Source organism: Entamoeba invadens (assembly GCF_000330505.1).
Source record: "Entamoeba invadens IP1 unplaced genomic scaffold scaff_1105074724527, whole genome shotgun sequence".
Lineage (NCBI taxonomy): Eukaryota > Evosea > Mastigamoebida > Endamoebidae > Entamoeba > Entamoeba invadens.
Genome location: NW_004443593.1, coordinates 109896 through 136885, shown reverse-complemented (window position 1 = coordinate 136885; position 26990 = coordinate 109896). Strand labels below are relative to the sequence as shown.

Below are 26990 nucleotides of genomic sequence, written 5' to 3'. Positions count from 1 at the left end.
CGTATTTGATTCGTTGTAAATCCCGGTTTAGTACAATTTCCCTGTTAATTATCTATATTATCATTGATACAATGTTTATTATTTGAGTCGGCAACAAATTGTTTAATGTATTGATCTTTTTTTGAAGTATTGAATAATAGGCGGTTTATGTTTCAAGGTATCGTTTTTGTTATTTGTGTGTTGTTTTTGTTGTTTATTTAATAATTGGTAATATACTTCTTATTTTGTTTTACGTTTTAAAAAATAATGTATTTCTTTACTTATTAATAGATTTAAACAAAAGCTATATTTGTGTTCTTATTCTTTATTTGTGTACCTTTTTCAGAACGGAAGTAACGAAAACGATTGCTTCCCATTATATTCGGATTTGTTGCCACAATTCCTTAACTTTTTCTCCTAATTTTTTCTAAAAGGTGGTAATCAAATCATCCTAAAAATCGGAAAATTACAACAAAAACAACCTGATAATCCCCACAAAAATGAAAAATGGTAACGAGTAATTTCAAGAATTGAGTTCAAAAAATATTATTTTTGGATAGAAAAAGACTTAAAAAACGGGAAAACATTCAATAAAATAAGACTGAAACATTTTTGGGCTACGGCATTGACTGTGTAAATTTTGGTAAATGCCTGGTTGTGCACAACACCTTGTAAAAACTCAATTTCTGATAATCAATACATTTTCATCAAATGCAGTGTTTTCCAAATGTGTGACACTTTTTGGTATGACAATAGTATTTAAACGACATTTTACAAATACATTATCGCTAATATATACCGTTCCTTTGTGTAAAACCACTTCTCTGAGTGATTCACAATTGGCGAAAGTGTAGTCTCTTAGTACTTTAACACTTCCAGGTATTTCCACTTTTGAGATTCTTTCACAATTAAAAAAAGCTCTACATCCTATTATATTAACATTTTCTGGTATTTTTATTTCTCTCAACGATTTACAACCATCAAAACAAAGTCCTTGAATCTCTTTTAAAGTTTTTGGAAGAACAACTTTGGTCAGACTGGTGCACAGATAGAAGCACTCATAATTGAGTCTTGTCACACTATTTGGTATTTTAATTTCACTTAACGTTTTGTCGCAATAGAAACAATAATCCCCGAGACTATTCACGTTTAGAGGAATTATGTGACCATACCTTTTACGTTCATCTTCTAACAAACTAATATTCTTATATGAAATTTTCCCATTTTCTGTAATCAAGGAACGACTATAAGAGACTTCATACCAGATATTTAAATGCACAAATTCGCATTTTATAGAATTAAAATTCTTTCGTGTATTTTTCTGAGCCTTTATCTTTATAATATCTGGATGAAGCGAATCTTTAACTAAGTCGTAAAAATTATAAAAATAATCGAAAAGACTCCAGACGTTTAAAGTCTCGACATTTGGGAATAAAGGAAGAATTTCAGGAGTGAGTGGTATTGGGTTAAAGTGGAACTTTAACATGTTTCCTTTGTATTTCGGGTGAACATTTTCAAGATTTTTAAAATCAGAAATACCAGTAAAATATTGTGAGACAATCATCATATGAAATGGGTCAAGTTTTGCCATTTAATGATTTTTGAAGATCAAAAACAATTAATACAATTATTGTTTTGTATTTTAAAATAGTATGATAGGTTTGTTATTTGTTTGCATTTATTATTAAAAATTAATTTTTATAAAGTCATTCTCCAAACGTTGTCCATTAATTTCTGGACAGTTATAATCAAAATATTTTGTATTTTTTTCAAAAAGCCCAATAATCATTTTTTTTAATAATTTTAATTATTTTTTGTTTTTTTTCTAATTCCAGTTATTTAAAACAAAAATCATTTATTTTTTTTTGTCAATAATACATTGTTTGAAGAAATAACAAAGCTTTTTTAAATTATATTTTATACACAAAATGTTTTATAAAAGAAGTTGTTTGTAAAATCAGTTTTTTAAAGTGGTTCCTTATGCAAAAAATACACCACAAAATTTTTAAATAATTGGGAAATAGGTATTAAATTATAAAAACGGAAAAAAATGAAACAATGTTTTTTTAGTGTTTCGAATAATTTTCCCGATATATTCCTGTAATTGAGATCTAAAAAACCGAGGGACAATGTTGGAGAAAGGACAAAGTTTAGAGAATGACTCTAGTTTTGATTATATAGACAAAAAACAAAACAATTTACAACAATAAATGTTAAAGACTTAAATGTTATTTAAACACATTACATTAAAACAAAAATAAATAAAAAATCTTTGTTTAATTGTAATTGTTTACAACCAAATATTGTACTCTTTTTAATTTGGACATGACAGTTTCTTTTTTTAACAGTATAAGACGAATTACAATTGGTTGTTGTTGGTTATATTTGAAGTTATTTAAAATAATTCATTATCAATGGAATTTTTCTAAATATATCAATACATATATATCATTTATATCCAAAAATTTTTAATGCTTTTCAAGATTTGAAGAAATCGTTATTTCAATCACCACGTGTCAATCTAAAGTACTATATATATTTTGAATTCTATTTGAAGAAAAAACGGGCACGTGTCTTCACTAATTAAATATTCATATAAAATATCAAATTTTAAAAAATGAATTCATAAAACATAATCCATTTTTTGTTCTTTATAACAAGTGTTATAATAGTTAATTTTACTTACAAATTATTTATAATTAAAGGAAAGATAAACAAACACAAATTGAATTTTAATTTTTAAGTAAAGTGTAAATGTTACTTAATAATCATTGTATCATAATGATGATATTATATATAATAGATACTTATGTTGTTTTGTTTATAAGACAAATTTAATGATTTTACTGTTTTTTTATGTTATAAATTAACATTAAAAGCTTTTAAACAAATAAAAGAAAGCCAACTATAAAATTAACAATAGTAATATAGCCACACAACTTGACATTTCTAAAATGTCAACAGTTTTGTCTTCTTTGTTAATACCAATATTTTCCAAAGATATTTCCTTCCAACATTTGTATTTATAAATTTGGCTGTTTTTCCTCATTCTGAAATCGCCATTTTTATAATCATAAAAAGTGGTTGTTTGACTTGAGTTGGTGTTCATCTCAAATCTTCTGATGTATTTGTCACAATTTTCCAAAAACCTGTAATCCATATTATAACTTCCAGAAAACACATTACAGTATATATCTGTGTTTTCCATCACTAGCCAATGTAAATTCTGTTCTTTTATCAACTCATCTGATGTTAGAGGCAATTTACTCCACTCTGGAAATTGAACACTCCATGGTGGTGAATACCTATCCACACCACTTGTTTCCATTGTATCAAGCAAATTATAAAACATTCCTGGTGTTGTGTGGTACCTATATACCCCCTTTGAATTACCCGAGAACCCTATTTTACATTTGAAGAAAATATTATTAAAAACAGTGTTGCTTCTTCCTGAAGCCAAGACTAAACACATCCCAACTATATTGGAAACGACATTTTGGTACACTATGTGATGACTTAAGTTGTCGTCCAAATACAATCCTATTACATATGAATTTTCCTTCCCAAATCCAACAGAGTCATGAAAGTAATTGTTTTTAATTTCATTGCCAACAAACTCCCAATGTGTTCCAGAATAAATAGCACCACAATCAGAAGCTCTTGTGCAAAAGTTTCTGGCTTCGTTATATGAAATTTCTATTTTGGCACCTCCGTGGTAAAATGCGATGTGTGGCGTGTTTTCTACCAAATTATGTTTCATGAAATTTCCAACTCCTTTTATTGAAAAGGCAGGTACAAAATTAAAGTAAACTTGTGCACTTGAATTTGCATAATTGTGTTCTAAATAGCATTTACCATTATATAAAGTTGATATATTACCACAGTCCAAAAGCGCAGCTTCAGATCCCGTGTCATAGAAAATGTTATGTGTAATGTTATTGTTGTGTGTACCTGAGAAATAAAGTGCTCTTAGACCACAATGGCGGAATGTGCAATTAGTAATTTTAGAATTATTCACAAGTGTAAAATGGACAAGGTTTTTTCTTGCATATTCAAAAATAATATTTTTAATTGTTACATTTGTCACGTTATACACGTGAATGAGATTAAATGTGCTCTGAGTGATCCATATTTTTGCTGCGTTTTCTTTAAGATATATGAAAAGTTTTTTGTCTTCATAATCGATATAGTACTCCCCCTCTTCGTCCAACTCTTCAAGTAAATTAAATATATAAAAAGGTCTTCCACTCATTATTCCTTGAAAGTCGGGGTTCTTCCCAAAGTCTCTGTCAACAGTGATTTTCCGTGTTGAATTGTCGACTTTTCCTCGGACAATTTGGTCGTGTGCAAAGATGAGCCAATACCCTCTCAGCCAGATTTCTTGATATTGAGCATACTTATCTATGATATTATCACTGTAATAAAACGTCCTTCCATATCGGTCGGGGGCATAAGCAGTCCACATGTTACCTCTGTACACGTAATTTTCGTCTTGAAGAATTGGCTTACCATGAGCTCCAGAAGACTCTATGGGGTTCAACGCGCCGGCTATTTTTTCACGTTTTATGGTCCAATAAGCCCCATCTTTTTGTGTTGGAATTCCACAATCAAAACGAGATGAAATAGTCCAGTAATTTGTTGTGTTTTTATAGAGATAGTAGTGGATGCCTAATATAGGTTTTTCGCTTTTAAAAAGAGGGTAATTTGCACACATAACCTCTTTTAGTGGGAAATAATATCCTGCAATATTAGGTACCAACAAAGTTGTATTATCAGTTGGTGGAAGGACATAAATACGATCAGTTGAGTGTGTATTGTCAGTGTATTCTGAATTTGGATACCTCGCCAAATGGTACCGCTGTTCATCTACAAATATTTCAACACTATTAGTCGCTTCTAAAATGCCCAACTCGATTTTGTTGTATTGATTATTTAAATCACACACTTGGATTTTGCTTCGAACTTTCGATTGAATTTTTGAATATTGTTTCGCGTCTTTAGTCGCGTCAAATGCACGAAAAGATGAAATGGGAAGCTTAACACCACCTGTGATTACTGGTGGAGATTCATTTGGATATTTAGTAATAGTTAAAGAGTGATAAACAGAAGGATCAGGAAGAATGTTGTGTGTGATAGACAAAGTTTTATTAATAAATGGGTAATATCCCGATTTGACATATATAGTAATTGGGTCGTATGGGGGAGTGTCTTTGAGTGTTGAAAGCGCATTTTGAAGTGATTCAAATGGAAATATTTTTGAATCACCAGGGTTGGTGTCTTTACCCGAGGTGTTGTCGACATAGATGTCTCGTGAATATATCAGTGTAAAGTTAGTCATAAAAATAACGATTAAAAGAGTGATATTAATATCCAAATGATGGAATAACAGTCGAAACATCAAACGAATTACAATTTATTGTTCATTTTTAAAAAACATTATAGTGTGTTTTCAATTAATTTTCATGTTTTTTATATCCTTGATTAATCAGATTATTAAAATGTCATTAAAAACAATATCACAATTATATTAATAATATAAGTCGGTAAACTAAATTTATGCTGTTAACCTTATTTATCAATATATAATTGGTTAATTTTTTTATTACTTAAAAAATACACTTAAAAACAAAAAAATAATAAAATCGATTATCAACTTTTCACACTAAAAAATGTCTTATCCCATTTTTTATCAATAAATAAAACGATTTATTTGGTACTCGACTTAAATAAAAAATGTATTCAATATTGTTTTTGGTGAACATGTTGCCAAATGCGCATTAAATGATCAAATATAACAATGAATTGAACTGCTATAACAAAGAATATAAAATAACGACAATCAAAGTAATAAGATAAGTCGTGAACGTCGAAAAGAAAATTATGGAGTTTCAGACAGCCAGTTTATCAAGTCGTTGATTTTCAAAAAAAATGATAACTTTATTTGAAGTTTGTTTACAATAATTTCCCGTTATTTATGTTCAATTACATTACCAAATCCACTGTTTTTATTTTCTTATAAATGAAATGATTAAGCAAATAGTTTTAACCTTATTTATGTCATTGTTTGTAATGCCATATTATTATCCATTGATTATCATTAAATTGAATAAAAACACTGATGATATATAGCAAGTCGTGTGACTTAATTGTTTTAAATTATATAAACATGTTCTATCAACAATTGTAAAGCATAAAGACTCAGGTAATTTGCTTAACTTTTTGCCAAAAATGGAAGTGATAAGATTATTTAAGTTTTGAACTTGAAAAAGACGAGTTGGTTTACAAGAACAAACAACTCGACTTTTTTAATAAAAAATTACAAAGAAAAAGTGCTAAGTTGATAAAAAACACAGTCTCAATGATTCTGATTTGTTAAACGTATAAAAGGTTTATACGTTTAAACCTTTTATTACTATGAATCCCAAATTTAAATGTTAAAAGACGACACAAAAAAGAAATAAAACTAATTATGTTTGTTTTCAATCAAATATAAACCAGCAGGATGTCGAAATCAACTCGAGCAAACGATTTATTTATTTTTTGAATTTTCTAAAGATAATTCAGAGAATAAACAAAAATTTGGCACTTTTTTATTGCTCAGTTGAATTTACAGAGAAAAATAGACACAAAGGAGATAAAGTCGGATAACTACTCGAAAAAACACAACACTAGTTTCGGATATCACTACAGAATTTGTAAAAAAACATGTTTTTTAAGTAGGAATCTCAAGCGACAAATTGATAAAACTGATGATAACAAAAACATATTGGATACAAAGAATATAAATACAAAGGAACTGTATAGAAATAGTTTACAGTTAAGCACAAAAAATATTATTATTAACTTTATAATTCATTTATTTTCTATTATAAAACATTTTTTAAAATTTTTTTGTTGATGAAAATTCCAATATCATTGGTGTTTAAATTAAAACATTTCCAAAAATTGTAGAAAAAAGAAAAACCTAAAGGGGGGATAAAAAACCGCTTCCGCTTAAAAACCGATTTTTTCAAAAAAGTAGTTTTTTGTTAATTTAATTATAATTAAATTTATAGTTTATTTTTTTCCCGTTTCAACAAAAAAAGAAAAAATTCAGGGTTTTTTATTCAAACAATATTTTACAAAATGAAAAGAGCCTTTTTATTTTTTTGTGAAAATTTTTTATTACATAAAAAAAGCAAAGTTTGCCGAAGCCATAAACCGAGACTATTAAAAGTAGCAAGCAAAAGTTTATTTTGAGGACAATTAATTACATAAAAACGAAAATAAAATGTTACACACCAAAAATTATTTTGAATTGTTTTTCAAACTCTTTTTCGATTTTTTGTTGAAATACAAATACTAATAAATCTTGAACCTATGAGTGCACCTTTTTTTCACACCCCCTTTATTTTCCTCTAATTTTTTTTCATTGTTTTTTAAGAGTAGAATCGATGATACTCGTGGTGGTTATAAACATACTCAAGAATAAAATTTAATGTTCTAACAGAGTTTGATCATATTTTATAATGATATACCTACATTTTTGTATCAGAAGATAAATGCACCTTTTTTCCATCACCCCTACAAATTTATTCCTCAATTAATCAAAAGTGCGTTTTATGGCCAAATTTAAATATTTTATATTGGCAAGTTCCAAGTGAAGACGTTTGAATTACCCATTCCCAACTCTTTTTCAAGTTCATGTTGAGTATTGTATGTACGATGCATCTTCAAGTGTGTGAACAATTTTTTAATAAATTATGACCAAAAACGAAGCAAAACAATAAATATGGTAATTTTCAATAAAATTTAAAGTACAAAATGATGGAAGCGGTTTTTAAGACGCTTGGATGCCGATATATTTTTTCTGTGTTTTTTGATAAAATTTAAAAACTTTTCAATTATTTTTACAAAACCAGTCTTTTTGGTATTATTTTAGTGTTGTTCATTTTTAATTTGGTATGGTATCGGTTTTATACGCCGAGAAGAGAGGATAACAATAAGACGAAAAAGATAGTGCATGGTATCTCCAAAGTCGGCAACATTTCTTATTGGTAAAAAAAATCAAAAAAATCCGTGTTTCATACTACAATTTTTAACAAATTGGCAACAAAATATAATATTTTGCTGATAAAATTAACTCGAATAAAAGTTTCAAAAATGTGGCATAATTTACTTTTAAATACCAAAATACATGTAATTTATTGGCAAGTTTACACCAAAAAGAAGGGAAGCGGTTTTAAAACCTCGAGCAAAATCACAAAAAAATAATATGGCATTGTACTATAATTGGTTATATTTTTAAGTTATATAAAGCCAAGATGGTGAAGGTATCGGTTTTATTGTCCATTCAATTGTGTTGCCCAAAAATGTATTTATCAATTTGGGTATAAAAATTGTTGAAGAAAGAGGTTGTATTCTTTCAACATGTAACCAAAAGATGATAGTTTTTAAATGAAGAATGATACAATGACACATTTAATTGTTGCCCGAAAGACAAAAATAGTTTTTATTAATTATTTACACAGTGTTTCATCAAGCATTCATAGTGTTAATTTGGTGTTTATTATAGGATAAAAAATGATTTTTTATAGTTAATTAAATTAAAATATTATTAAATTAATTCACAAAGGGATGAAATTAAAGATAGGAAGAGAAAAGAAAAAATTGGTTTCTGAACTTCATCACTGCCCCAATAGTGAACATACAACACAATTACGAATATTAAAAATAATTCAATTATAGTTGTTAATAAATTCGATTCACCGAAGAATCAATTTAGTTGTATACTCTTATTTACTTGACAGTTAAATGAATTATGTTGTGGCTTTCATTTATATCGATCCAAATCAAAACATGCGTTTTATGTTTTATAGATTCTTTAATTAAAGTAACGAAATGATATAACCAAAGAACAATAAATATAAAACTATATTTACTAAAAAATATCAGAATGATTATTATTTATTAATAGAATGTAAATAGTTTTTTTAAATAAAAACTATCAATTGTATTTTAGTAATTAAATTAATCTATTCAATAAAAAACAAATCCAACACACACAAAACATTCGTTCATTAAATATAACAATACTTAAATTGTTTGCAGCGAGCCTAATCAATAACAACACATCAATCCAATTAGTTGATTGAGCTTAAAACCCCATTTGATAACCCAGGTATACTACATACAATTATGAGTAAGTTCAGATAAAAAAAGTGATGCACGCCAACAATAAAACTATACATTATAATTTAAATAATTACATTTTTAATATTTATCAGAATCCTTAAAACATCATGTGATATATAATTCGACCAAACATAATCTTTATAAACTTATGGCATCTTCTGGTATTAAACAACCTTATAAACTGAGCTCGGAAAAGGTTAAAAGCCTCCACCTTGCAGGTCCTAAAATTCCAAATAGTTTAGGCCTCATTGAATATCTTAAATCATGTCCAGACACTTTTGAAAAGTTTAAAAATTTAGAAAAAAATGTAATTTGGCTCAATTTTCATTCTTTTAGAGATCAGATCCGTTTTTGTTTTTTTGAACTTCCGTCCGATATTTCAGAATCGCTCAAAACAAACAATCTTTCTTTTTTGGTCTCTTTGGAGCTTTTTTTCGGGACAATGAAATCTCATGGAGTTAAAACACAAATTTCTAAAATTAAAAAAGAAATGAAAACAGGACAAAAACCCGAAAAAGGACGACCAAGAAAGCTAACAGATTTAGAAATTGAAAAACTTCAAGCTGAAATTAAAAATGTGGGGAGTTCTTCTTCTTTGGGTGCTGGCTTATTTATTAAGCAAAATTTCGGGAAAAATTTAGAGAGGAGGCAATTGCATTAAATTGTCGGACACATTGAAGGTTTAGAGAAAAAAGTGGCACCTGTAATGGAAAAAAATAGGGCAGAAGTTAAACCAGAGTCAATTATGTCCTATTATACCAACTTAAAGAAAAAACTTGATGGGGTACGTTTCGAATTGGTTTTTAATTTAGACGAAGTTGGTTTTGCTCAATGGGTAGACGCCACTCAACAAATTGTTTATGCATCTGTTGAGTCGGGAGAGCAGGTTTATACCGAAGTGGATCGGGATAAAGCCAGAATTAGTTTACTTTGTTGCATTTGTGTTGATGGAACAAAACTTACTCCACTTGTGGTACAAAACGTCTATCCTTGTTAGACACCACGCTTGCTATTTTTAGTGGAAGAGCTATTATTAGAACACCACCATCCGGTATGCTGACAACAGACCTTTACACGCTTTGGCTAAAAAGAGTCTTTTTCCCAACAATTAAGGCAAAAAGAGAGCAAATGGGAGTTAGATCGGATACGAAAGGATACTTAATTCTCGATGGATTCTCTGGTCACTTTTCTAAACAAATAGAAGATCTATTTTTAGAAAATCACGTCGAAATGATCAAAGAAGTTGCCCATAGTTCTCATCTGTGTCAGCCTTTAGACTTGGGAATTTTTGGGATAGAAAAGGTGTTTTTACAAAACAAAAATGGGTTGATGCAGCACAAATTTGAGTTAAAAGAAAAAGAGGGGAAATTTGAGCACAAAGTCGGAAATATTCTAAAAATGGATTCTCCCGATTTTAAAAATCTTTTGAAAGGTTTTGTGAACCTTTCAGAAGAAGAAAGAATTAAAGAAATTCTCTATTCTTGGGAAGTGGTTGCAAATGGGGACAATGTTACAAGCGCATTTTCTCAGGCTGGAATCACAGTGGCTGTGAAAAAACCAACACAAGAGGAAATAGAAAAAGCTTTAAAAATCAATCCTAATTATAACCCATCCGATTTGATTCATGGTGTTATAAGAATTTAAATAAATTCAGCAAGAGACGCCTCTAAATTCTTGGGAAAGATGGGGACCCCCAAAGAAACAAAAGAACCCAAACGTATTTCTCTTGAAAACACTCAAATAAAAAAGCGCCGTCTTGAAAAAGAGCGACTCGATAGAGTCTCAAAGGAAACCAAAAAGAAAGTCAACAAAGGGAAGAAACCTCGAAAAGTCGACAATGAGAATGATTCTTAAACAATTTTAATTTAAGATGGTATTGGTTTAATTAATTTTAACTATAAATTTATTTTATTTGGAGTTTTTTATAATTTGTTTTTTATAATTATTTAATAAAAAACTTTGCGATAAAAATTAACAAAAATAATTGAAATGTTAAAAATTAGAAGTGATATTAATAAAGATATAATTTATTTTATCGACAAAATGATTTGTTTTTATAACATCTAGTTTATTTTAGTTATTTAATTAAAAAAATATCATATTATTGAGATCTGTATTTTCGATTTTTGTCTTTCAATAATAAATATAAATAATGAAAATTATAATAACAAATAAGTATAAAAACAATTATCACTTCTATCGCAATTCACAAATTGTTTCCTTTTAAACAATTTGTTGTTTTTCATTTTAGAAAAAATGGTTGTTTACAATTTTAAATTCTGTTATGGAAACATCAATATTACAAACTTTAAAAAATGAGCCTTTCTTTAATACAAAAATATGGGATTTTTGATAAAAAATATTCAAAACTACTTTGATTGGAAAATAATTCGTCTTTTCAAAAAGAGTATTTAAACTTATAAAACTGGTATTTATATATGTGTAAACAAATGAGGAGGTGAAATAAATTATGGCGAGAGAGTGTTTGACATGGTGAGGAGAGGAAAGAGTGCGTGGATGGTTTTGACAATAACAAATAAAAAAATGTGGTTTAACATTTTGTGCCATAAACGTGTCGTGTTTGATACGTTACAACTTCAAAACAAATCAAGACTAAAGCGACTTTCCTTATTTAATTTAATCTAACTGGGCAGTCCATGTGCATCATATCAACGAGGTGAAAGCTGCGTTAGACTTATTCAATTAATTTGTTTTAGTTGTTTTTATTATATTTTAATAATTTGTAATAAAGTCAAAAATAACTTGAAAATGTTTTGTAATCGTAGTCTATTTATGATTTGTTTTTCGTCATTGTTTTCGTAACTTTCCTGAAAGAATACATAACCTGTGGCTAAACTATGATGTTTTTTTCCCAATAAAATAAGAAATAATTGATTTTCCTTCTAAAATATTCTTAAAGAGCTTTGGCAATGTTGTTGTCGTTGTTATTTTTTCTTTTTGTAAACGAAAAAACAATAACAAAAAAGACAAAATAAATAACATTTTTATTATTTTTACCATAAAAAAAAGAAGCGATTTTTCAAAAGAAGCGGTTTTTTAGCCCCCCTTTATAAATTATTGTTTGCGCGATTGGTTTGTTTAGTGTTTAAATTTCAAAAAAGTCGCCACAAGGTAAGTTTTTTGTATATCATATCTAGTTCAAAAAAACAAAATTTGTGTTTTATTTAAAACAGTAACAGTATCGTAAAGTTAATTAAAAACACAACAAAACTGAAAATGATTATGTAGTAAAAAATAAAAATATATATACTAATAAGATTGGAAAACTTCTCTTCGGGTGTTTTACGAATAGTAGTAAATGGTGTTGTAATACAATTTCATGGCTATATTAATGCTACTGATTAATTTGATTAATGACATTAAATGCAAGAAATAAAGCACAAAACGTCAAATTATATCACTTAAAATCCTACTCAATGCACCAGCTTCATTGCTTGTTTTTTATTTTTTTTATTTTTATTTTTTTTTCAGTTAAACAATGGCTAAATACGCCGTACGATATAAAAACAAACCTTTAACAAATCTTATTTAAATACATTTTAATAACAATTAATTTTGTTTAAAAAAATAAATGGGGATAATGGGAGTCGAACCCAACATCTTTTTCCTAAAATTGTTCTCATTGAAAGGAAATGCACTACCGTTGTGCTATATCCCCTTGAATAAAGTAAATATAAACGGACTCTGTATTTTTTGATCTTTACAAAAACGTGTGTAAATGTTAATTACAAATGAATAGATGTCTGTTGACATTTTGTACTTCTCTTTTTGCTAAACTTCAGGAACTATTGTTTTGAAGTCGTTTTAATAATCAATTAAAATATATTCTAAGAAATTTTGTAAATTTTAAATAACAATTTCTGTTTAATATATAAATTTGCTTTCACCAATTATTGTACGAAGTAGTTTTTGTTGTATGTAATCATTATTATTTTAATATTATGAAACAAAAAATTAAGACCCAAATATTTTTTTTTTAAAAACACATGTAATAACGTTGTAAAAACAAACAACTTAATTAACTTGATTGAATCAATTATTTTTTATTTAATACAACCAATTAACATACATATTAAAACTTTTGATAATAAAGTAATTATTGTTTTTTTTGATAAATGTATTTTTATTTTATTTTTGTATAAAAACAACAAATAATTATGATTTTTATTTTAAAAGTTTAATTAATATTCAATTAATATAACCGTAATTAAATTGAAACATCCTGAAGTTCTTTTATAACATTTTCTATATCAGTTCGATCATTAGGTTTTTGGATACAACACTTTTGAATAATCATATATATTTTATGGTGTATATTTCGATTGTTATCAAGTCTATGGCCGAAAATAACAAACTCGGCGATTTTCCATGAAAAATTGAACTCCATACCAGAGTAGGCTTTTTGCCAACCAAAGCACTCGAACATAGTAATCGCAAACGAATATACATCAGCTGGCTTCTTGTATTTATCTTGTTTTAAAATTTCAGGTGCCATATACACTGGTGTGCCAATTCCTTTTGTGAATGTCATGTTTGTCAGCAGCATAATAATAATTCTACTATTCCCAAAGTCTGTCAGTTTAGCATTTATTTTATCGTTAATATCAAGTGAAAATATCGGAAATTGTCTGGCTTAAAGTCTCTGTGTAAAATTCCATTCTCATGTAAATATTGAATTCCTTTAGCTGCGTCTATCATCATTTTTAAACGGATTTTAAGTTTAACTACATCACTTGTTTTGTGATTTATCAAGTCTTGTAAACTTCCATGTTGAGCAAATCCATGTTGACAATACACACGTTATTTGGCACAAAGACAGCTCCATAAAAGTGCACAATATACTCACTTCTAAATTTAGCCAACATATCAACTTCCTTCTCAAATTCATTTTCTTGTGATTTTTGATTTATTAACAGTTCTTTCATCTTCTTGATACAAACCACATTTCCTCTAAAAGTGCCTAAATAAACTATTCCAAAGGAGCCTTCTCCGATTTTTTTATCTTCTATCAATTCGTGATAATCAAGACGATATGACATGACAGTTGTTGCTCTGATTGGTATTTCAATAACATCTTCTGTCCCTTTAGTGATGTTTAAAGTCACACACGCGATTTTGTCTTCTATTTTTGATGTGAAATTTGGTTTTAGAGATATTTCAAATTCGCAAGCATAATTTGGTTTCAATGTCACAAGAGGGGGATTGGCTTGGATTTCATAAACATCATTCCCTTCTTTCATTTTCAACTGCATTTTTATATGATGTGTCTTATTGTTGCCAAGACACAACAACTCGCGACTAAATTTATTCCTCGTGGAGACTTTTTCTGTCAGATGTGGTAATTTGTATTATACTTTTTCTTATAATGTTATTAGTTATAACTGTTAAATCGATTAGAGGCTGTAAAAAGACGGAAACGGTATTTAATCCTTTCTGTTAATTAAAAAGTTGAATATAATTTTGAATAATTATTATAGAAAAAACATGTTAATTATTCAAATAATAGAAAATAGAGTATAATTATTTAAATTACAATTCAGACATTGACCACAGTATAGTAAAACTAAAAGCAACAATGGAAGCTCACGTTTCATCACCCAAATTAGTTTTACCAACTTCTATTGATGGTTTAAACCTTGACAAATCCATTGAAAAGATCACTGCGAGTCTTAACATCAAATAAAAAATGAAACAAAACGCATTATTTGTTAAAAGAAATAACAAATTGCTTATCAAAACTATTAGAATTGACCAATTTGCTTGAAATGATGAAAACCCAATGCGAACAATATGGTGTTGAGATTGTTACGTTTAGAGACAACACTCTCAACCTTCTTTTACAAGCAGAAAAAGTCCGTTGTGACAACGAGCTTGAGAGAAACACATTCCGTAAGACGGAAATACAAAACGTTTTTGCACAGCGAGAGTTTGCAATAACGAGCTAACGCGACCTTCTGTGTTATTCAACCACGGCCGTTGTTTAAAGAAGAGTCCACAAACAACACCCCTGATAATACAATACAATAAATTGAAATTTTATAGTCACCAAAAGAAGATAGTAAAAATACTATTAATAATAGTAAAAATACTATTACTGATAGTAACGTGATTGACTTAAACATCAGTTCGTCTGAAATAGAAGAACAAATATTGGAATATCACAGCAATGAATCTAACAAAGAACCCCTTTGCGAATATCACGTAAAAACAAATTTCAGTGACAAAATTGAATTCGAAAATTGTGATGTCCTTTTAAATAAAAAAGAAAAAGAACAAATACTTAAATGGAGTGGGAGGAGTGTTGGTGATCTAATTTTCACTTATAAAAATAATTTAAAAAGTTGTAGTGTTAAACTTCGAGAGTGTTTTCATGAAGGGAATGGGTTTGTCATTGCACTGCTCTATGAACAGAATGTGTTTGGTGTTGTTGTGACTAAAAAAGTTGATAAAACGACGGACTATGCATTTGATGAAGACTGTTTTATATTCCAAATGAGAGATAATGGAGACAACAATTACAAAATGTATAAAATTAAAGCAGAAAATTTCGATTGGGCATTTTCAGTTGGTGTAAAATGCAGCACCAAGTTTTTTGATGTTGGGTGTGGAGATATTAATGTTGTTTACAACACTACAAACAAAAAGGTCGTTTGCAAGTGCGCACAATCATCATTTGATTACAAAAATTGCACTCAAACGATTTGTGGCGTGGATGGGTCTGTAATCTTTAATATACAGAAATTTGTTGTGTACAGATTAAATGATTTGGATTGAATATATTTTTGGATGATATATAAAAAAGGTTTTATATTTTCAAAAGTCGAACAAATTAACTACTTTTTTTAATTGTATTAACGATAGAACGATAATTAGAAATATAATACACTGATGTGGGTATTTTCATGATAAAAATAGAATGAGCAAAATGGTTTACTAATTTTTTTTATTTATTTTAAAAAATAAATTGAATTTATAAATAACAATAAAGTCGGTGGAAAACCTTATTTATTCATTTAATTTGAAATAAGGAAATTCAAAAATTTCAATAATTATTACTATATATATATATATAATGTTGGAAAATATTAACAAATAAGTTTGGAATAGTTTAACATAATATTATAATTATGACAAATTAATTTCATTGTTTTAAAAACAACAAATAAGTGTTTTGACTGAATAGTGTTATAAAACAAAGTTATAAATCAATAAATCAGAGATATAAAAAGAAGTTAAAAAATTATGTAAACCTTTACAAAAAAAACAAAGATTCAAAGCAAAATGTTTTAAAATTTAAAACAAGAAAGCAATGAAAAGAGCGAGGAACGCAAAGACTTCAAATGCACCTTCAGAAAACATAAAGTTTACGCCATTTGATTTTGTGCATTTTTCGAGTTCGTAGGTCACGGTAGTTAATGTAGTATCAACAGCTCCAGTGCAATCTTGTGAATTATAAGGTGTTAATGTAATCATTTTGTCTTTAATTTCAGCTTTTACAGAGTAAGACACTAATCCCAAAACTTTGGTGCATTGTGGATTTAAGTTTTCGAGAGGATGACCATCACTATCACTGAGTTCACAGTTATCGGCATCGTTATATACATATTGAACATAGTAATAGTCTGGCAAGTCATCTCTAATTTCAATATCACCAGACGAGGAGCTGCCTTGTTCTTCCCAATCTCCACATTTATTAGACGTGTATCCTTTAACCTTGTCACCTTTTTCTTCAAACTTAACGTAAGTGTCTAACATCATATAGTAGCATTGATCAAATTTGAATACCGCAGTAGATCCATCAGGGTTAGAAACAACAGTGTATTTTGCTGTAGCCAAAGTAATAAGAAGAATAGTAAACATATATATTTTCCAAGTTAAAACGCGTTTTTATATAATCAGGTTTTTAAAATAAAGTTCGGTTACCAAAACACGGTTAGTGATTATAATAACAAGTTATTTGCAAAGAGGGAAAAATTAAACAAGGCAATATTTTTTTTACAAAATATTATTATAGTTTTTATTAAAAATGTTTGATTGATTTTTTTTATAATATTATAGTCATCAAATTTTTCTTGATATAGATACTCTGAATTGTAAGAATGTTTAATGTGTGTCGGTCGAAACAAAAAATCCTTTTTTATTTAATCGAAATACACTTTTTGCTTTCAGTAATTTGAAAACAACAAACATATGTTAAAAAAGCTCAAATATATATTTCATGTTATTGATATTTTGTTAACATCATAGTTAGATGTTAACTAAATTGTATTTTTAATTAATAAAAATGGTTATTTATTATTCCATACTGAATTATTTTCTATATTATTATGATATTTTAATTTATCATAAATATCAAATAATATTGAAAATATGTTTTTGTTTAATAATAGCTAACTATAAATTACAAAAATTACAGATTGATAAAACAAGCCAGCAAATAATAAATTTATACACAATCATAGTTTTAAGGTTTTGTAAAGAAAACACTGAGTGGTAGGAATTAATTTGGTAAAAATTTAACTATTTTATAACAGCAATCACAATAAATCTTTTTTGTTGATAATCATGTTTTTTTACTTAGAAAATAAATATAGATAGGCAAATAATTTATCTAAAAAATGTCTTATTAGTTTATTATTTTCAAATTTTACAAGTTTTAATCAATAAAAATGAAAAATATTTGTTATTTTTAAATTTATCTATTTTAACTAAATGGTTTAATATTAATGAAATAAAATATGACGATTTTATGTTATTCAAAAATATATTGAGACGATAAACATTAGATAAAATAATAAAAACACAAAAAATACTAAAAACAAAACACATTTTAAATTATAATGTTTATTTAAAATATTTTAATTTGTACATGTTAAATACATAACTTTATAATCAATCACTTAATCATTTTTTGAAGCTTTTCTCTAACAGTTTCGATATTAGTTCTTTCTTCTTTGTCATGAGCCCAACATTTTGTTATTAATTCATATTGTTCATCATTAAGTAATTCGGATTTATTAAGACGATTTCCACCAGTTACAAAGTCTGCGATTTTCCATGGGTACTTGAATTCTATTTTGTCATAAGCATCTTTCCACCTGAAACACTCAAACATAGTCATTGCAAAAGAATAAATATCAGCACTCTTCTTGTACTTCTCTTGTTTTAAAATTTCAGGCGCCATGTAAATTGGTGTTCCAATTCCCTTCGTGAAGGTCATGTTGGTTTGCAGCATATTGACATTTCTTGATGACCCAAAGTCAGTCAGTTTAGCATTCACTTTTTCATTCACATCAAGTGATAACACAAGGAAGTTGTCTGGTTTGATGTCTCTGTGTAAAATTCCATTCTCGTGTAAATATTGAATACCAATCGATGCGTCTAGTAACAATTTGGTTCGCAACTTCATATCAATTTCATCACTTGTTTTGTGTTTCATCAAGTCTTGTAAACTTCCAAATCCTGCAAATTCGGTGACCATACAGACCTTGTTGGGTATAAATACAGCACCATAGAAGTGGATGATGTAATCACATCGGAACTTGTCTAGCATGGCAACTTCTTTTTCAAATTCTAAAAGACCATTTTCATTGTTATCAAGTTGTTTCATCTTTTTTATAGCAACACAAACTCCTCTGTATTGCCCTTTGTAGACAATTCCAAAACTGCCTTCGCCAAGCTTCTCGTCTTCTATGATTTCTCTGTAATTCAATTTGGTTGTTTGTTCTGTTTCGATTTCGATTTCAACTTTAGCGTTTTCAATGACACCAGTTGTTATATTTAACGAAGTAATTGCCACGTGTTCTTTAGTAACACAAGTACACAGCGGCTTGATGAAAATCTCAAACTCACAAGCATATCCAGGCTTCAATGTCACAAGTGGTGGCACACTTCTTATTTCATAATAGTCACACCCTTCCATCACACTGAATTGAACTTTCAAGTTACTTTTAGACACATTCCCAATACATATCAAATCTCTTGTCTCAATGTCAATTTTTAGTAATTCGTTATCGTCTAAATCAAATTTCAGTGTTGTCTTGTTTGTTACCAAATTTGCACTCAAATTCATCATCTCAATGTTTGACCGACTCATCTTAAAGTTGCAAATGTTCTGCTCTTTTTTCTTCTGTTTTCTCTTTTGTATCATCGATATGATTACCATTATAATAGCAACAATAAACACTATGATCACAAAAGTGACTGTCATTGGCGCACCAACTACCAACCCATAATTTGTCACTTTCACACAATAATCACCAGCGTCACTTGGTTCGTGAAATCCTTCACATTCTGTGCACTTTGAATTATTCGCAGACAAACAAAACTCAACACTTTTGTAATCCACACACTGCGAGTCAACCAACACATAATCCTTTTCAACACAGCTTTTACAATTTTGATAGCTGTCACACGAAATGCAATTATCAGAACAGTTTTTGCAAATGTAATTATCCAAGTAATATCCATTTTCACACCACAGACACCCAATCGGTGTTTTAATTGCACAATTAGTCAAGTTGTCATAGGATACACATAATTTACTTGTACTTCCTGGAAGTTTGAAATATTCAGTTTGACAACTCAAACAAGTAGTACTTTCAACACAAGTACCACACGACTCATCACAAGAAATACAATCAGCTTCTTGTTTGTAGTACTGGTCTTTGCAAATTGCACATCCACCGCTTGTTGGCAGTGTCAATGCACATTTTGTGAATAAATCGCCAAGTGGTTCACATGTGAAAGAAGATGACAAGTAATACTGTGGATTACATGATAAGCAATACGTTGTGTTGTAACAATTATCACAGTGATTCGAACACATTTTACATTCACTATTGTTGTAATGATAACCAGAATTGCATCTTACACACCCTTTGTTATTACGACTGAAACATGAAACTTCAACACCTTTTATTTCTTGTTTTGTGTTGGTTAAATTGTTTTCATCGTTTTCGTCATCAATGAAATTTTCTGAACAATTACCATTTTTTAGTTTGAAAGAATCCAAACATTCAACACATATTGATTGTAAAATCAGTGAGTATTTACAGTGGTCTATTTGAGTGGTAGTAATTGGAATACAAAAATCGTATTTCCCTTCATTGTTAAGCGAGTCAATCAAGTAAAACCCCTCGGCACACTGTGAACAAACAAAACCATCAGCTTTGACACAACCAACTTCACTTTGTTCAACACAAAACCCATTTGTTTGGATTACATAATTTTTGTTACACTTCTTACATTTTCCACCTTCACAGTTATTACAATTTGGAACAGAACACACCGAGCATTTGCCATATTTAAGTTCCATGTTTACATCAACACACTGTGAGCAATAATTTTTGCCGTATTTCAAACAATTGTTTTCACTTGTGCAACTCAATGTTTCAACGTTATAAATTGAATTATTGGCACATGACAGTAATATACTTTTTGATTTGTAATTCATACAAATCGACGAGTTGTTTTTACACGTTACACATTGATTGTTTTCATTCAAATATTTACCTTTTTCGCATGCAAAAATGATATTATTTCGAGTCAATACATTTGAAACAGAATTGCAAGTCTTTTCATTAACAATGTTATTATCTTCACATTGAATGCATTCCTTTTGGGTTTTGTAGTTTCTTTGATATATACATTTTGATGGAGTGGTTTGGCAGTCCGATCCAACTGATATTTGATCTGAACACTCACATGACACTTTCGAAAGTGTTGATTTGCCCATACATTTGGTTGCCGACACACATTTGTTGTTTGACAGATAATATCCATCTGAACAACTTAAACACTGTTCTTGAATCGAAACAGTCAAACAGCCACCCCCATTATTTTCGCACTTCTTTGTTGTGGCGTTGTAAAATGCGTTTGTTCCACAAGAATCACAAACACTGGTTTGAGTATTAATTTGAAATGGCGAATAACACGTGATACAAACAGGAATTCCAACCGTTTTAGTTGAGCACGCTTGACAATTTGGGATGCCAATGTAACACTTTTCACATGATGTTTCAGTGTTTTTATAAGTTCCAGAAGTACAAATCAAACAAGTTTGGTTTGACAAATAATATGGGTCTTTACACGACAAGCACTTGTTTTCTCTTGAATTACATGATTTACAGTTTGTGATAGTTGTGTTACAAAATACACAGACCCCACTTTGATTTGGATAGTATCCACTCTCACATTCAACACATTTTCTGTTGTAATCAGACGAACATATCTTGCAACTTGGATCAAACGATTTGCAAGCAACACACACACGACTCTTAGTTGCTTCAAACACATAATTGTTGATACACCCAGTGCACTTGCCTGTTGTTTGATCGCAGTTACCATTGCATGTAGCATCACATGAAACACACGTGTATGTTGAGTCGCTTGGATACATTCCGTTTGGTCGACACACACTGCATTTTCTCTGATATGTCGAGTCACACGTCAGACAATTTGAATCAAACATTGAGCATGAATCACACACTAAATTATTTGTAGTTGAAAAAACATAATTCAACGAACAACCAGTACACTCCCCTGTAGAACCATTGCACATTCCACCACATGACCAATCACAGTTACCGCACTTGTAAATTGCGGATGCTTTTGTGTATTTTCCACTTGAACACAATTCGTATTTTCTTGTATAATTAACTGCACATTTTGAACAGCATGAATCAAATTCAGAAGACTTAATACAAACTTTTGATATTGGAGAAGTTACTGTGTAATTAAACAAACACCGTGAACAAAATTCCGTTGTCGAGTCACATGTATTTGGTTTACATGTTGAATCACAAGCAACACAATTCCCATTTAATAAATAAAACCCACTATTCTCTCGACATTTAACACATTTTCTTTCTCCATTTAATTCACACTCAACACAGTTTGCATCGAATGATGAACAATCAACACATTTGTTACTTTCTGGATCACTAAAAACTTTACCAGAAACACAATTGGTGCATATTCCATTTGTTGTGTCGCAATTACCACCACACGAAGAATCACACGTTTGACATTTTCCGGTGGTAATATCTGGGTACATATTCAAGTTGCATTTGGTGCAATTTCTCGAGCTTGTTGAACTGCATGTTTCGCAGTTTGGGTCAAATAATGTGCAACTCAAACATTTCTTTTGTTGTGGTTCATCAAACACATGGTTATCGATACATTTGGTACACAGACCATTTGAGTCACAATTTGAACACGTTAAATCACACGACACACAAACTCCATTTGACAAATACGAAATACCACTACTACAATTTTCACATTTTCTCTCTGTTGTTGAGCAGCTGAGACAGTTGTTATTAAATCCTGAACAACTCTGACATTGTTTTGGATTTGATGGGTTGATTGTGTATTGATCAGTGATACAAGTATTACAATTTCCCGTTGTAGGTGAACAATCATAAAAACAAGTTTCATGGCAAAACGTACAAGAAAACGGTGATGATGGACTTGGATATAAGCCAATCAAACACATTGTGCATTTTCTTGTAGTTTGTGAACAAGCTGTACAATTAAAATCATAGGCTGTACACGGCTGACATTGAATACTATCAACTTCCTGTTTTGTGTATTGTGCTTTGCATGTTTCACATATTCCAGTCTTTTTGTTACAACCATTATACGCACATGAAATATCACACTCTTTACAAATGCCATTCGAGTTTAAGTAATAATTGTCTTTACAAGTTGTGCATCTTCTGTATTGATTTTCTCCACAAACAGCACAATTTGGGTCAAACGAAGAACATGCCTGGCATGATCCGTTGTTAACTGTGAATGGAACATAATTATCATTACACCCGTTACATGTTCCATCGGTATTACATATTTTGCAAGATGCGTCGCAAGGTGAGCACAAACCATTTGAATTGAGATATGAAATACCAGGTGCACAAGCCAAACACTTTTGTTCAGTTTGGCTGCAAGTAACACAATTTGTTATTTCACTGCATTGGCTACACCCAAAATCCTTTGGGAAGTACCCAGATTTACAATTCGTGCATCCTAAAGTCGTGTGACACCCAGAGATCTCACAATTTGCATTACAAGTAAGACAAGTCGAGTTTGAAAGGTAAGTCCCAGACTTACAAGACGAACACTTCGAAGGAGACCCTGAACATGTGAGACAAATCAAGTTACAAGTTTTACACACCCCGTTGTCAGAATAAAAACCGTCATTACACGAATCGCACTTTGTTGTATTAGATATGCAATGCCCAGGGGTACAATTATCACAAGCAATACACTCATTGTTCCACAAATATCTTGAACCTGGTACACAGGAATTACATATCGTCGAATTGTCTATGCAGGTTTGGCACGTAGAAGAACATTGAAATCACGTGTAAGATGAAATATAATATCCATCAATACATGAATTACACTGATAAATTGTGGGTCCATTGCACTCGGTGCATATACTGGGACATTTTAAACAACTGTTTTTATCAACATAATATCCTTTAAAACACGTATAACATTCATTATTATATCCATAAGAGCATAGTTCATCTTCGAACCGCACACATTCACCATTATTTGATTTGTAATACCCACTTTCACATTCATAACATTTATATCGATTGCAAAGTTGACAATTTGTTGGGCATGGTATAGTACAGGTGTGGTAATTTTCCCCTGGTTCAACATCGAGTCGTTTTCCATTTTCACAGCTTGTACAATTTGTTCGTTCAGGACCATCACAACTACCACATTCAGGGTGACATCGGAAACAAACGTTGTCTAAAAGATAATAATCGGGGTTGCAATATAAACAATTTGATTTTGTACAAGCGCCGCAATTTGGAGAACATTGAACACAAGTTCCATTTAATAAATAAAAACCTCCTTTACATTCATTACAATTGTTTGAAATTGTTCCACTACAATATTTACAATTTTTATCACAAGGAAGACAATATCCATTAGATAAATATAAACCAGATCGACACGTCAAACAATTGTTTTCACCAGTTCCATTACAAGCCGAACATTTCGAACTACATTCTATACAATACCCATTTGAGTAATAATGATAAGGTTTACATGTTAGACAATTCCCAAGCCCACTCGAACTACATGTTTGACATGAATATTCACATTTTAAACAAGACCCATTTGAGTACGCGTTATAAGAATCACATGTTAGACAATTATTTGCATTTGGTCCATTACATGTTTTACAAGACGGGTCACATTTAAGACATTTATTTTCTGATAAGTAATAATTATTGTAACATGAAACACAGTTGTTTGCATTTAGACCATTACATGTATAACACGATGAATCACACTTTACACAATATCCATTTGAAACTCCATATAAAAATTCGCAAGTCAAACAATTATTTGAATTTGGACCATTACATGAACGACATGATGAATCGCATGGAAGACAATATCCATTTGATAAATAATAATATAATAGGCAAGACCTGCAATTATTTATATTTGGACCATAGCAGGAATTGCATGATGAATCACATTCAAGACATTTGTTACCAGACAAATAATAAGAACTTTGACACGAAATGCAAGAAGTCGGAGATATGATACAAGTTTGACAAGAAGATGCACATTTAACACATGTTGTTCCTTGTAAAATGAATCCCTCTTCACAATCGTCACATTCTGTTATTGATCCACCATAACACGAAGTACACCCATACTTACAATGTAAACACGTGCTTGAATTTGATTTATAATAATGATATCCACAACTAAGGCAATCTTCATTTGTTCCTTCAAAACAAGTTTTACAAGAATAATCACAGTTTAAACACTTTGAACCTTGAGTTAAGTATTTGTTATCTTTTCATGTCAAACACCCCTCAAATGTATTATTAGTACAAGTCTTGCAATATGAATGACAGGAATAACATGAATCATTTGATAAATAATATCCATCATTACATTCAACACAAAATGATGTATTTACACACTGTTTACAATTTGAACATGATGTTTTGAGAACCTCTTGTTTGTTAAAAAAGTCTGTATTTGGTATCATTTGCAGTGGTGATAATGTAAAATTATACAACTTATGTGAATATATGTACGTATTATTATTTAATTCAAAATTTAAAAGAGAACGGTATTTCGAATTTACAATCACTTCAAGGTGTGTGTTTCGATTACATTTAATTATAAAGCCATCATTGATCAAAGGCAACTGAATACTTTTGGTTGATAAACTCCATTGGAAATTCTGTTCACATTGTTTGCCAAATGGAACACATTCAATTTTGTTTTCATATTTACACCATTCGATTTTAGTGTTAATTGATAATGTAAAATTGAACAATAATAATAAAATGAATACAACCATTGAGTATTTTAAACAGTTTTCGTTGTATTTATAACATAACAATAATTTTATATAAAGGGTTAGAAATTACATTTGAGTTATTAATAAATGCTTTAAACTATTGGTGTGTATTCTAAAAATAAATAATGACACATTCACATTTATTTTTAATTCTTATTCTATTACAATTAAATTTGTCTAAACACTCAATTCTTGGTATATTTTTTAATTATCTAAAAATTATAACAAGAAATAACAAGAAATAAATATGATTCAAAAGTAAATTGTTAAAGCATAAAAACTTGGCATTAATATGATTTTTATTTTTATATTATTTATAAATAAAATAAATGAACGAATAATTATTTTATTTAGATTTTTTTAAATTATAACAACTAAAAAATGAACGAAAAGATATTTTTTAAAATGTAATTATAAATATAATGTATTGAAAATAATATTATAGTATTCAAAACTTCTTTATGTTATATTATTAAATTTTGTCAATTTATTGTTTGAACGCTTAAATCTGGCACAAATAAATTTAGGAACCCTCATTAGTTTTTTCTTTTTTCTTTTATTTTACAATCTTTTACTAAAAATACGTTTTTGCTTATTTTTTATATATATATTTTCTGTTGTTTCAGAACAAAACTGTACCAATTATCATGTTCACACGTTGAAAGTTGCTTTTTGTTGTACTCTTGAAATGACACTAAAAAACGACGATAAATTTACACACGATGTTGAGATAACCGATTCTGTATTATCTGCAATTATTAATTCCTATTGTGATAATTGATTATTTTTAGTAATGACAATTACTATTTTTTATTACCTAACTTTTTAGTAAATTGTGTTTTGCTTTTTACGACAAAAATGGGGATTTCCAATATGCCAGATTTAAGCTTACAAACAATAAAATAACACAAATTAATCGAAATAATAATAACAATATATCATTTATAAACAAAAAATTTCTAACTAAAAAGAATAGTATAATTACAAAGTATTTGTATATTTCATAAGAAAAAGCAACATGTTAGTATATTTTAATTTGAACTAGTATATGTAAATATAATTATTAAAATGAAATAATTTATAAAATGTTGTAATTAAATTATTTTTGATTTATCAAGAAACATCATGATGGAAATTGAATATGTTAATAAGAAAACAATTTTAACACTTTAAATTACATTGAACAAAATTCAAGTGGTCTAAAAATCGGGGAAATATCGAGTTTATTATATAAATTTCCGTTTTTTTAGAGTTTATATTATGTGCATAAACAATACACAAGCCAAAAAAGAAAAATCATCAAAAAATGGAATAATATCCCTGTAAAAACAGGCCAAAACAAAAATAAGGGTGTTATTTTAAGTGTTAAAAGAAAAAAGTTTGAAAATAAAAACACTGTAAAAAATATGTGAAAATATACTGAAATTATATAAAAATTTATTATTATTGTATTAACAATGTAATT

General features: G+C 29.1%; 9 protein-coding genes across 9 annotated transcripts; 1 reads left to right on the top strand and 8 right to left on the bottom strand.

The window, feature by feature from the left end:
* Positions 1-658: 658 nt before the first annotated feature.
* EIN_356480 (hypothetical protein) lies at positions 659-1570 on the bottom strand (the record flags this gene model as incomplete). Its single annotated transcript, XM_004259280.1, has 1 exon — positions 659-1570. The coding sequence occupies one exon, from the start codon at positions 1568-1570 to the stop codon at positions 659-661; it is 912 nt and encodes a 303-aa protein (XP_004259328.1).
* Positions 1571-2884: 1314 nt separating this feature from the next.
* Positions 2885-5317, bottom strand: EIN_356470 (hypothetical protein; the record flags this gene model as incomplete). The annotated part of the gene is made up of 1 exon (XM_004259279.1): positions 2885-5317. One exon carries the CDS (start codon positions 5315-5317, stop codon positions 2885-2887), a length of 2433 nt encoding a protein of 810 aa, XP_004259327.1.
* An 8064-nt stretch (positions 5318-13381) lies between these two features.
* EIN_356460 (protein serine/threonine kinase, putative) lies at positions 13382-13720 on the bottom strand (the record flags this gene model as incomplete). The annotated part of the gene is made up of 1 exon (XM_004259278.1): positions 13382-13720. The coding sequence occupies one exon, from the start codon at positions 13718-13720 to the stop codon at positions 13382-13384; it is 339 nt and encodes a 112-aa protein (XP_004259326.1).
* Positions 13721-13922: 202 nt separating this feature from the next.
* On the bottom strand, positions 13923-14426 carry EIN_356450 (protein serine/threonine kinase, putative; the record flags this gene model as incomplete). The annotated part of the gene is made up of 1 exon (XM_004259277.1): positions 13923-14426. The coding sequence occupies one exon, from the start codon at positions 14424-14426 to the stop codon at positions 13923-13925; it is 504 nt and encodes a 167-aa protein (XP_004259325.1).
* Positions 14427-14942: 516 nt separating this feature from the next.
* EIN_356440 (hypothetical protein) lies at positions 14943-15948 on the top strand (the record flags this gene model as incomplete). Its single annotated transcript, XM_004259276.1, has 2 exons — positions 14943-15100; positions 15276-15948. 2 exons carry the CDS (start codon positions 14943-14945, stop codon positions 15946-15948), a joined length of 831 nt encoding a protein of 276 aa, XP_004259324.1.
* A 519-nt stretch (positions 15949-16467) lies between these two features.
* On the bottom strand, positions 16468-17034 carry EIN_356430 (hypothetical protein; the record flags this gene model as incomplete). Its single annotated transcript, XM_004259275.1, has 1 exon — positions 16468-17034. One exon carries the CDS (start codon positions 17032-17034, stop codon positions 16468-16470), a length of 567 nt encoding a protein of 188 aa, XP_004259323.1.
* Positions 17035-18070: 1036 nt separating this feature from the next.
* Positions 18071-20002, bottom strand: EIN_356420 (tyrosine protein kinase, putative; the record flags this gene model as incomplete). Its single annotated transcript, XM_004259274.1, has 1 exon — positions 18071-20002. One exon carries the CDS (start codon positions 20000-20002, stop codon positions 18071-18073), a length of 1932 nt encoding a protein of 643 aa, XP_004259322.1.
* An 874-nt stretch (positions 20003-20876) lies between these two features.
* On the bottom strand, positions 20877-21574 carry EIN_356410 (hypothetical protein; the record flags this gene model as incomplete). The annotated part of the gene is made up of 2 exons (XM_004259273.1): positions 20877-20966; positions 21074-21574. The coding sequence occupies 2 exons, from the start codon at positions 21572-21574 to the stop codon at positions 20877-20879; spliced, it is 591 nt and encodes a 196-aa protein (XP_004259321.1).
* Positions 21575-23536: 1962 nt separating this feature from the next.
* Positions 23537-25525, bottom strand: EIN_356400 (hypothetical protein; the record flags this gene model as incomplete). Its single annotated transcript, XM_004259272.1, has 2 exons — positions 23537-24987; positions 25024-25525. The coding sequence occupies 2 exons, from the start codon at positions 25523-25525 to the stop codon at positions 23537-23539; spliced, it is 1953 nt and encodes a 650-aa protein (XP_004259320.1).
* Between the last annotated feature and the right edge of the window lie 1465 nt (positions 25526-26990).